General features: G+C 56.0%; 1 protein-coding gene across 1 annotated transcript; it reads right to left on the bottom strand.

Annotated features, from left to right (window-relative positions):
• Positions 1-261: 261 nt before the first annotated feature.
• Positions 262-10,765, bottom strand: PITX3 (paired like homeodomain 3). Its single transcript, XM_025880994.2, has 4 exons — positions 10,660-10,765; positions 1,917-2,046; positions 1,540-1,742; positions 262-984 (listed from the first exon to the last, which is right to left on the bottom strand). The coding sequence occupies exons 2-4, from the start codon at positions 2,032-2,034 to the stop codon at positions 397-399; spliced, it is 909 nt and encodes a 302-aa protein (XP_025736779.1). The 5' UTR covers positions 2,035-2,046; positions 10,660-10,765; the 3' UTR covers positions 262-396.
• Between the last annotated feature and the right edge of the window lie 292 nt (positions 10,766-11,057).

The raw sequence follows: 11,057 nt of genomic DNA, 5'->3' as shown, positions 1-11,057 counted from the left end.
CCTGAGGGGAGGGGGCTCAACCGCAACTCTGAATCACCAGGCCTTTGGCAGTCCGCGCACGTTTATTTCATTTATCTTTGAAAATGGGGGAGGGGAGTCTGGAGAAGGCGGGGTGGGCCAAGGGTCACTTGGCCCCCGGGGAACTGGTCCCTGTTGCTGGCCTTAGTCCCAGGGGCGTGGACTGTGTGTAGGGTGTGTAGGGCCCAGTCCATCCCTCAGGGCCGGCCGGGGGGAGGCTCTCTCCTGAGCTGGCCGCCCACCCCTCCGCCCTCCCCGAGCTGCCCCAGCACCCCTCTCAGACCCCGGGGTAGGGGCAAGCCAGTCAAGACGACCCCAGTCCGGGGAGGCTGTGAATTCTCGCCCCCGCCCTCGGGGATGGTCGACGGACCGGGCCGTTCATACGGGCCGTTCCACGGCGTACTGGCACGGACTGAGGTTGGCGGCCGGGGGCGGCCCGGGCACGGCGGGATAGCTGAAAGAGGCGTGCTGTTTGGCCTTGAGCCTCAGGCTGGCCAGACTCGAGTTACACGGGTCCCGATATACGTAGGGGGAGGAGGCGGCTGCAGCTGCGGCTGCAGCGGCCGAGGCGTAAGGGCAGGATACTGCCCCGGAGGACACTGCGGCCGGAGCCAGCCCGGGGGGCCCCCCGCCCAGGCCCTGCAGGGCCCCGGGCCCTGGCACGGTGCCCGGGGCGGCTGCGGCCGAGGGCACCATGGAGGCGGCGATGGAGCTGGGTGGCGAGAAGACGGGCTGCGAAGCCAGAGGCCCCACGTTGACTGAGTTGAAGGCGAACGGGAAGGTCTTGGCGGCGAGCGGCGGGCCAAGCGCTTTGGGTGGCCAATTGCCATACGAGTAGCCCGGGTACACCTCCTCGTAGGGCGGCACCAGCCCCCCTAGTGGCGCGGCGAAGCCGCCCTTGCACAGCTCGGCTTGCTGGCTGCGCTCGCGCTTCCGCCACTTGGCGCGCCGGTTCTTGAACCACACCTGCGGGCGTTGGAGAGAGGCTGTCAGGGCAGGAGCCGGGCGGGGGGCCGACCTGGGTCCGCGCGGCTGGCGGCGGGGTCACCGAGACCGGGGTTCGGGTCAAGGACCGCGCCAAGGATAAACAAAACGGAAGCGGGGCGGCCAGGGGGTGGGAGGAGCGCACCGAGTCAGGAGGCTGAGAACAGAAGTGGGCGGCACGACTGGGTCAGGGGCAACAGGGCCGGGCGGGGGGAGCGCGTAGGATGGAGTCAAGGAGGGGTGAAGAAGAGAACGGGAGACAGTGCCGGGGGAGAAGGAACGAGTGGCCTGGAGCGACCGGGTGGATGGAGTCAGAGCAGAGGCCGGAGGCTGGTGCAAAGGAGGCTGTGCGGGGCAGCCCATAGAGGCAGGGGCACGTCGGGTGTTGGGCCGAGGATAGGCAGTCAGGGCGAAGCGCAGGCTGCTGGCTCCAGGGCAGCTCGCTGAGCGGCCAGTGAGAAGGAGGCCCCGGGCCGGAGCGGGAAGGCGGGCGGGGGCGCGGGGTAGGAGAGGGTTGCGGGTTTGGGAGGGCCGTACCCTCACGCGGGCCTCGGTGAGGTTGGTCCACACCGCGATCTCTTCGCGCGTACTCATGTCGGGGTAGCGGTTCCTCTGGAAGGTCGCCTCCAGCTCCTGCAGCTGCTGGCTGGTGAAGTGGGTGCGCTGCCGCCGCTGCTTCTTCTTCAGCGAGCCGTCTTCCGGGGAGCCGCCGGGCAGCGAAGCCGAGGCCTTCTCTGAGTCTGGGGGCCGAGGTTGGGGCAGGTCACAGGCCGCCCAGGCCTGCGCGGATTCCGCGGCTCAAGGACCTCCTCCACTGACCCCTCACTCTCCCACCCGACCTTCCGCTGCCAGATCCCACCCCCAGGAGGGACTGAACTGTTCTCTCCCCTACCCCCAGTAGGGGGTGCGCTCACCACTGTGCTCTGGGCCCTTGCAGCCGTGCTCTGGGAGTGGCGGATGGGGAGTGCCCGCATCTGACAGCGAGAGGGCCGGGCTCCTGGCCTCCGCCTCGCTAAGCAGGCCGAACTCCATGGAGGGAGGACTCTGGAACGGAGAGAAGACACAGGCCAGGTTGATGGGGATAAAATCTCCCGGTTATCGGGTTCCCAGTAGTGTTTCCCCTCAAGTTCATTGCCCCTTTCTCAGCTACCGACATAAACCTACCCCTGTGTGGAGTACCCTAGGATAAAATAGGGAAACAGCAGCCTAAGGGGAGAAAGGTGTGTACCCAGGGGTATTACGCACAGACATGCACACTAGACTGTGTTTTGTTCACTGCTGGGCACCTAACTAGAACTCTGCCTGGTGCCCAGTTGGTGTTCAGTAGATATTTATTGAATTAGCTAAGGAAAACCACGCTATTGTGCACCACATACTGTATACCACATCCTCAAAAACTTCAGTTCCTTCTCACATGTATGTCCAGTATCCACACAAACTCATACATGCCCCTCAGCCAATCACACCTGAACACAGCCTGAACTTCTGTTACTCTCTGGTGGGACAGATTTGATTTTGAAGCAGACCCAGTATGTCTCGCATGAGGATAACCACTGCTATTATTTATGAATACTTACGATGTGCCTTTACCTCATTATCTTTCTCCTCACAAGAATGCATCAATATTAAGTATTATCACCCTCGTTCAGGTGAGGAAACAGACATGAAGTAACCACTAGGGTCACAGAGCTTAGTATGTGGTGAAACTGATCTGAACCAGGTCTGGGAAACTCCTAAGCTAATGTTTTTTCTTCATTTGCTTTTTCCATTTGTTTTCCTTGGGGCCCTACCCAGACACCCCCTCAGGGACTGGAACTTGGGGCTAGCCTCACGGATAGAAGTCTGGCTTGGCCTTGCTTGGGTCTGCTTCAACCCGGGCAGTCCTGCTTTTGCTTGTTTTGTTTATGCTTTCTAGGGAGATAGCATTTGAAGAAAGGATTCCAGGATCAAAAACAAGTTCGAAAGTCCCTAGGCCTTCTGGCCTTGTCTGCTTCTGTGCCCGTGCAGACACACCTCACCCCCTCACCGGTTCCACCCATGCCAGCCTCTACTGCCCACCCCCACCCCTCACCGCTGCAGATGTGAGCTTCTTAAAGCCACAATCCCGCCCTTTTTCCCTATCCCAGGAGACGACCGGGGTCCCTCTCCAAGTCTCCCCAGGAGGGTCCCCCTTGCTGCTGGCTCTCCCAAGCCCCCTCTGGTGGGAGGAGGAGAAAGGGGCACTAAGTGAGGCTCAAGAACTCTGGATGCCTCTTGGTCAGAGGAGAACCAAAGGAGTCTAGGGACAGAGGAACAGGGGTAAAGAGCTGGCTAGGAGGGGTCCATCTGCCTCTCCATTAACAGGGACTTAATGCAGGCTGTGCAGGGTGGCATTAATGTGGTGGATTAGCCTAGATTGAGATGTGTGTCACTTGGCTGTTCTGAATTTATAAGGAGCCTTTCCCTGGGAGGCGCAGATGGGCAGCGGCCTGTATTTGCACATGGTAATGCCCCCGTCAACCAGCTGAGAGAGGACAGCTGCCCCCCCAACCTCTCAAGTGAGATTGGGGGTGCAACAGAGGTCAAGGCAGGAGGTTGAGAAGCAGTCCCTGTTCTTTTTGCAGGGGGCAGGGTCTAGACTTGGACCTTTTTCTAAGGTTGGAGAGGCAGGACTGAAGGGAACCGGGAAGGAGAGAAGTCAGGCTAGGGGTGGGGATGCTCAGCTCACCTCCCCTTCCAGGTCTGTGGTCAGGAGTCAGAGGCTTGGGGCTGGCCCAGCGATGCTCTGATAGAAGGGACATGACCTTGGGTGAGACCTGTGGCAGCCTTGACTAGTAGTTCTTCCCAAATAGCCCAAAAGGCTTAGAACTGAGAGCTGGAAAAAGGGGTGCTCTGAAGTCTCCTCCTTATACCTAAGATGCTCTCAAAATGCAAGCCATGCCCCTGGCTTCTCCAGAGGCCATGGGAACACACCACTGGGAAAAAAAGGACGATTTGGTTCACCTGTAGGGAAAACTAAATCCCACCGGTGCCATTTGTCTTTCCAGTCTGCCTTGGCTCCACATTTCCAGTATTCCAAACTCCCCTTCCCCCAGCAGTCCGTACCTGTGTCTCCGTTTCACCCTCAACTGCAGCAGAGGGAGGCAGGGTGGAGAGAGATAAGGGCCAGAGTAAGAGCTGAGGCCAGAAAGCAGAGTTCAGGCTGTGTATTCCCAGAGACAGACAGACACACATGCAGACACACACAAGCCCCCACTCAGACAAAATAAGCACTTGGACTTGGAGCTAGAGGCATACAAACACATACTCTCCCACACATGCGCTCCCACATTCAGGCAGACAGACCCACACCGTCACACAGTCTCCTCTCTCTGTGACAGGGACAGCTGCCTTGGCTGTTTTAGAGCTAGCCATTACTCTCCCCCCCTGCCTGGCCCCTCTGAACCTCAGCTCTCAGTCCCAGGAACTAAGGACTCTGTGGGGGAGGAGAAGGCCAAAGGGGCCAGGGGAGTGGTCTATACTCAGTGGCTGCTGGGACACCCTGTTTCCCTGGGTGGGGAGAAGTCTGAGAGAAGAGGATGGCTTGGGGGTAGAGGGTGGAAACTGCCCAGGCCCCTCCTAGGAAAGTAATCTGGAATAGCTGGAAGGAAATAGGTTTGGAGACAAAAGATCTGGGTTCATGTCCTGGCTCCCCAACTTACTAGCTGTGTGTTCTTGGCAAAGTACTTTACCTTTCTGGACATATTTTTTCATCTCTAAAAGGGAGATCATACTCCCTTCCCTACCTACCTCTAGTATTGTTATAAGGTTAAAATAAAACATAATATAAAAATGAATGGAGATAAAACTCTATCCAAGTTGCTTCCCCACGCCCCCCTCCCCATTCATTGAACAGATGTCTATTTGGCACCGTCTATGAGCTGGGCACTGAGTAAAGCACTGAGGATAGAATGGTAAGTAAGATCTCATCCTTGTCTCTGCCTTTGCTTGAGTTCACCTTCCTAGACACTGTATCACCCAGTGAAGAATTCCTCTGGTGAATAAAGGGTGAGTACACTGCATTTGAGAGTGGGATGCAAAGGTGTGTTGTGAATACTTGGCCCTGAACATAAAGGAGGGCCCAGCCAATAAGGTAACAGCAAAATGGCCAGAGTAACCGAAGCTAAGAGCAATGGTAAAGGGAAGAAGGAAACCTTCAGGCTCTTGACCTGTGTAGTAACAGTGGAAAGAGGGGTTGAGGCCGAGAAGAGCCCTGCCTGCGAAAATGAAAAGGCCAGAACACCACAGCCAGGCAGGCAACAGAGAGATAGACGGCGGGGGCACAGGCCTCCAGCCGACTCACGTCCGGGTGGGCTAGCCAGGCAGAGGCTGGGGGTGCCAGGCTGTTGTCTGAGCTGGAGACAGCCTGGCTGAGGATTAAGCTCCCCCAAACTGTTGGAGGTCAGGAAGCTGGGGAGTTGGGACTGAGGCCAGGGGCTTCGCCTCACTCAGTGGACAGGGACAAGCAGTAGGTCTGGAAGCTGCGGGATTGGTTGATGCTGGTAGGAAATACCAGGCAGGGGCAGAGAGAGTCAGTAGATAACAGTGGGGTGCTGAATCCAGCTCTGGGAGGGGCTGCCGGTCCCCCCTCCAGCCTTCCTGACACACCCTACTGGGGATGTATGGGCCAGGCTCCATGGCGTCAGGGTGACAATCCCCACACTGGGGAGAAGAAAGGAACTGCAGGTGTGCTCTGATTCTTTAGTAAAGGCTGGAATTACAGGAAGCCTATCATGGACTGCAGCAAGAACAAAACATTCAAGATATATTAAGGTGGAGAGCACAGGTTATCCCAGGTCAGAGAGGTCAGGGAGGGGAGGCCATGGTTTCCAAGGGACCCAAGCTCATGGCAAGAAGGCAACTGCCACGTGTGCCCACTTATGCCCTGTTGCCAAAGGGGCAAATCAGGGCCGCAGCTAGAGAGCTCCCAAGTAATTGCAATAATGATGCCTGGGCAGAAGGTGTACCCTAGACCTGAGATAGGAGAAAACCCCTGGAAGATGGAAGGGATAGAGTCGTGGCACCATGGCTCAGCTCAGCAACTAGCAAGTTGGTGATAGAGTATAAACCAGGGCCCTTAACTAGCATGGAACCCGCCTACAAACCTGGATCTGAAAGTAAGCCCTTTAAGTTCATTAGGGATGCTGAGGATCCAACCTGTCGGGTCTGCCGAGCTGCGGTGAGCAAATGGGCGCAAATGAAGACAGCTCTAGACGAAGGTCACAGACCCAAGAGGAAACCCTAAGACTTGAGTGGTGGCAACAAAGATTCCATGCAGTTAATTTATCAAGGGGTAAATTAGGGATCAGAGAAATGGGCCCCCACACCCACCCCTCCCCTTCCTTCCGTCTTTCCTTCAGCAAGTGTTAGGTGCTAGGACAGATCCCCAAGAACGGTAAGGCACAGACCCTAATTTCTAGGAGTCTACAGTCTGGGAAGGTAAATAGGATGGACAATGATGGGTTAAATAGGCCTAATTCTCACACTGTGGGGGTGAGAGAGATGGAAGCCCATGTAAGGTGGTATCAAGTTATGGGGCTCAGAGAATGTAGCACATGGCAGAGCTGGGAACCGGGGAGGCAGAGAAGGAGCAGAGACTTCTAAATAATACAGCAGTACTGGGAATGAGCTGGCAGGTTCCGAGGGCAACAGGCAGCCTCAGGCGGCCAGGGTCTCAGTGTGGGCAATGGGAAATCATCAGAAGAAAACAGGTCAGGCTGCGGGAGCCTCCAATGAAGGGCATGGGATGGTGCTTCAGGTTTGATAGAGTCTAAGCTAAAGCATCTCCAGCTTTTCCATCAAAACCTCCTAAGACCAGTAAGAGAGAACATCACTCTGGGAAACTAGGAGCACAACCTCGAACAGCTGCCACCGGCATGAAATTTCTTTGAGATCTCCAGCCTTACGTTAAAAATTGAAGCAAGTTTTGCATTCTATTCCACACTTAAGTATATTTATTTTGATATAAAAGTAAAGTTTTCTCTCCACGTCTCCAAGTGACATCTTCAAGTGACATCACCACACCAGGAAGATGGGCCACATTTTGGCTGCAGCGTCATGCCCCTTCTACTCCCGACCTGCCTGCTCTCCCCATCCCCCACTTTTGAGAAGCAGTACTCCAAGCAGTGGGAGTCGCTGGAGGTTTGTAGGCAGGAGAGAAACATAAGAGCCGCGGCTCTGGGACATTTACTTGGCTGTGGTGAGCAGAATGGATTGGGCAGGGGAAAGGTGGGAAAGGGGGAACTTAACTGAAAAGTGTAAAGAAGGCCCTGGGGAGGACGATGGAGAAGGAGCAGAGAGAATTTTTAAAGCAGCTCTCATTCCCTCCACTGCCTATCTTCTTTTCCTTTCTGTCCCCATCACCCTCATCGTGGGTCCCTGCGCATGACCATGGGCTAGACACTCCAGATAATCCCAAAGCTCAGGACCTAATGGATCTTTCAGATTAGCTGCCTTCTTCCTCCCCATACTCTAGGATGCATCATTTGGAGCGAATGGAGAAGGAAAGATCTGGGTGGCTCTGTCCTTCTCTCATGCCTATCCCCAGCTCAGCTCCAGCCTGCCTCCCTTTCCCCGCCTGGACCTGTGTCCCAGGCCCATATTCACATCCTTGAGCAGGAGGCAGGCAGAGATCAGATCAGGATATGTGGCCTGGTGGAGGAGTTAAGCATTTGGGGAGCTCCCTAGAACTCTTCTTGGAGAGGAGCAGGGGTAATGGCTGACATTGGAAGCTTGGGATAGGGTGTTCCATCTGTCATTGAGACTCTTCCTATGCCTGGATCAGGGGTGCTATCAGGCTTCTCTAAGACTTGAGACTCCATCCTTCCAAACAAAGATTCTGTGGTTACAGAGGACCTACAGTTTGGGCATAATAATAGCAATAATGTTTCTTACTTCTGTGGTGCTTCTCCATTTGCAAAGGGCTTTCAAATACATGATTTCATTTAACTCTTATAACCACCTTGGGTAGCAGGAATATCCATCCTTATTTCACCTCTAAGAAGATAAATTTGTCCAAGGTGACCGAGATTGAAGAGATTCGAATCCAGTTCTCCTAAAACCAGGGTCTGAGCTCTTTCCACGCCTTGCCCCCTCTACTCCAGCAGTCATTTGTGGTTCTGACATGCACTGATCCACCCAAGCCCTGAAGGATTCCATTTCCACTTCCTGCCTCTGCCTCCTCTCTGGAAAGCTCTGGAAGTTTGCTGCCCACTGTGTGCCAAGGAACATTTTCCTATTCATCTTGAGTTTGCATCACTCCAGTTCTATGAGGCCCCCTCATCTCCCATTTCAGGATTTGGGGAGCAAACAAATCTGCTTATCTAGGCCTTTCATTATTTGTAGATTTTCATCCTATTTCACCTCCCAGAGGCCTAAGCTTTGAAGTTTGCTCTCTCTAGCAGCCCCTGGCTCCCCATTCTGTGGATCATTCTCTGAACCTTCTCTGGGTCCATAACATTCTCCCTAAGAGCCAGTGACCAGGCATGCACTCAGCTACATGGCTTTATGCAAGAATGAGAGAAAGTTCTGTCTTTTGCTTCCACTCATCTTTATTATAACGCCATTACTTTTTGGCCTTTTTGGCAAATGCAGAACTTTGGGCTAAGGTCTTCAGGGAACCAACCATCTGCAATGCCTTCGCTATTCCTTTCCTGACTCAGAGACTTTCATTTCACCCATAATTTCAGTGATTTTCAAAGGTGATGAGAGCACAAGCCCCTGAAAAGTGTATCAGAATATGGTAGGAGTAATTGGGGTGTACCTTTATATTTATCAAAAGGGGGCAAGGACAAAAAAGGTTGAGAAACAATGTCCTAGTCAGTGATAAGCAAACTTTAAAACTGAGGAATGGAGGTGGGAGTGTGGGGAATACATATTATATGTCATTCATGGGTGGAGGGTGAGAGAGGTTGAGACCCACTTGCTTAGATTACTGATTGCTAAATACATCACCTTGCACTTATCCCATGAAAACTCAGTCCCCAGCTGAGTTGTTTTGCTCACTTACACAGACTAGGAAAGTTCTCTCTTCTCTGTTCCCTTTAGCTTAACTGGGCTCTGGTTAAAGAGATGGGGTCAGGGTGGGTGGTCACTGTATGGGTCCAAAGGAATCAGGGCCCTTTCCCAGCTACAGAAAAAACAAAAGGGACAGTTGGGTAGGGCTGAGACATCCTTCCCAACCAGTCTTGGAGGGCCGTGTAGGCCCCATGTTGACCCCAGGGAGTCTGGATTCCATGTGTCTCCTTCCTCTCAGCCATCAGGGTAGTGTTGGGGTTGGTGGGGTTGAGAGAGCCAAAAGGGAAAAAACCCACAGGATTTGCTTTGCTAAAGGGCTGCAGTTTTCTCTTTGGGCCTGGGATCCTGCCTCTTGCAGGGAAGGAGCCTTTAGGCTGCTGACAACCAGGTAGGAATCCAGGTCTATCTGGTCAGCTGTATTGGAATTAGGGGTTGACTCCGAGTTTGTGAGGAAACTGAAGCTGTCAGGGAGGCTTGTGTTGGACTCCTCCTTAGCCTCCCATTGCCCTTGTGGTTCATTTTCCCCTTTCCTTGTCTTCTACTAGTTGTCCTGCCATGGGCTTTCTCTCCTCAAATTTGGATTCTAGAAGTGCCGGGTGATGCTCAGATCTAGTCTGGGTGGGAGAGTGAATGTCCCCTAGCGCCACTGCACTCCAAGGCCAGGCCTTTGCTCTCATTTGCCTGCTCCTGGCATCCCCTCACCCTGCAGCCCCTAGGAGCAGAAACTAGTTTGCAAAGTGTGAGCCGGGATTTGAGGCGACCCACCACAGCGAACCCCACTGCACACGCAGCTGGGCAAGGCGCGGCCGGGTACATGGACATGCCACCCGGCCAGGGACATTCTGTCCGCCCCTGCCGGACACAGTGCCTGCTCCGAAGAGACCCACCGAGCCTCCTCGGACATTCTGTCTGCTCTGAGCCCCGCGCGCTGCGGACATTCCGTCCAATTCCATGCGGCTCCAGGCCGAGACCCATCCGGGCCCTGACACCCCAAGCCCGACTTGCCAGCCCCGCCGCCTAGTCACTCGGGCTGCCCAGCTTCGGCCCTGCGGCCCGCACAGCGGCCATCTGACCCGGTCGCAGCCAGGCTCCCACAACACGGCTCCTATCCAAACTGCGAAACGGCTGGGAAGAGAAGCGTGTGCGACCAGACTCACCCCGGCTCGCAGCCCCTAGAGTCTGAGCCCTGGGCGAGGGGCGTCCGGAGCCGCCAACTGCTCTCACGCTGTGCGGCCGCCGCCAGCTCCCCCCGCTGGCCAGGGCTTCGGCAACCCCTTTAGCTCCCTGGTTGCCTGCTCCGCGCCCCCGAATTCCAGGGCGCTTTCTGGTAATGATTTTCCGACTCTACTCCCTGCTTCGCGGAGCTCCTGTCCTGGCTTCATGTCTCCGGCTTCCTTCTGGATCCCTTGAGTCTCTCTCTTGTCTGTCCCCCGAGTCCCGATGCTGAGTTTTCCTTTTCCTAAGTGCTGGCCCCGGGTCTGCACTACGCCCTCCCAGTCTAGACCCGTTCCCCAGGCACCGTTCCCCAGTTCAGCCGCCCAGGTCCTAATTTTAGGGATCCCGAAGTTCGGTCGTGGCCCCTCGGCCCCATGAGCCCCTGTCCCCGCATAGTCAAGCACTCACAGTGAGTCCCGCAGCAGGCACACTCCCGGCAGCGGCGGCGGCGGCGGCAGTCTGGAGGGCAAGCAGGGGCCAGGGGCCGGGCACCCGGCCGGGGTGGGGGCCGCCCCCCTGCGCCCTGGCCGCCGCTCTGCTCCGGCGCTCTCCGACTCGCAGAGGGAGAGAGTGAGCCTCGCGGCGGACTGCCACCCCCCGCCGGCGCCCATTCACTTTATGGCAGCCCAGGGCGCCCCCAGCCCGCCGCGGTGAGCCTCGCGCGTCGGGCCCCGCCCCCTTCCAGCTGCGCCGCCCGGGCTCCACCCTTTCCAGCTGTGAATTTTCAGGCCCCGCCTTCGGGGGAGGTGTCCGGCCGGCGCGCCGCCAAGAAGCCCGCCCCTTGGCCAATCGGAGGCACTCCTCAG

The sequence above is a fragment of the Callorhinus ursinus genome, unplaced genomic scaffold (genome assembly GCF_003265705.2).
Source record: "Callorhinus ursinus isolate GAN/ISIS: 27379988/994484 unplaced genomic scaffold, GSC_fseal_2.0 scaffold20, whole genome shotgun sequence".
NCBI lineage: Eukaryota > Metazoa > Chordata > Mammalia > Carnivora > Otariidae > Callorhinus > Callorhinus ursinus.
This window is presented reverse-complemented; position numbering and strand designations above follow the sequence as displayed.

What these genes read in the sequence shown, in the direction of transcription:
- PITX3 (XM_025880994.2), bottom strand. Translation starts at nt 2,034, where the DNA reads ATGGAGTTCGGCCTGCTTAGCGAGGCGGAGGCCAGGAGCCCGGCCCTC. An exon ending in CAAGGGCCCAGAGCACAGTG is followed by an intron (nt 1,743 to 1,916) that starts GTGAGCGCACCC and finishes CTCGGCCCCCAG; the next exon opens with ACTCAGAGAAGGCCTCGGCT. An exon ending in TCACCGAGGCCCGCGTGAGG is followed by an intron (nt 985 to 1,539) that starts GTACGGCCCTCC and finishes CAACGCCCGCAG; the next exon opens with GTGTGGTTCAAGAACCGGCG.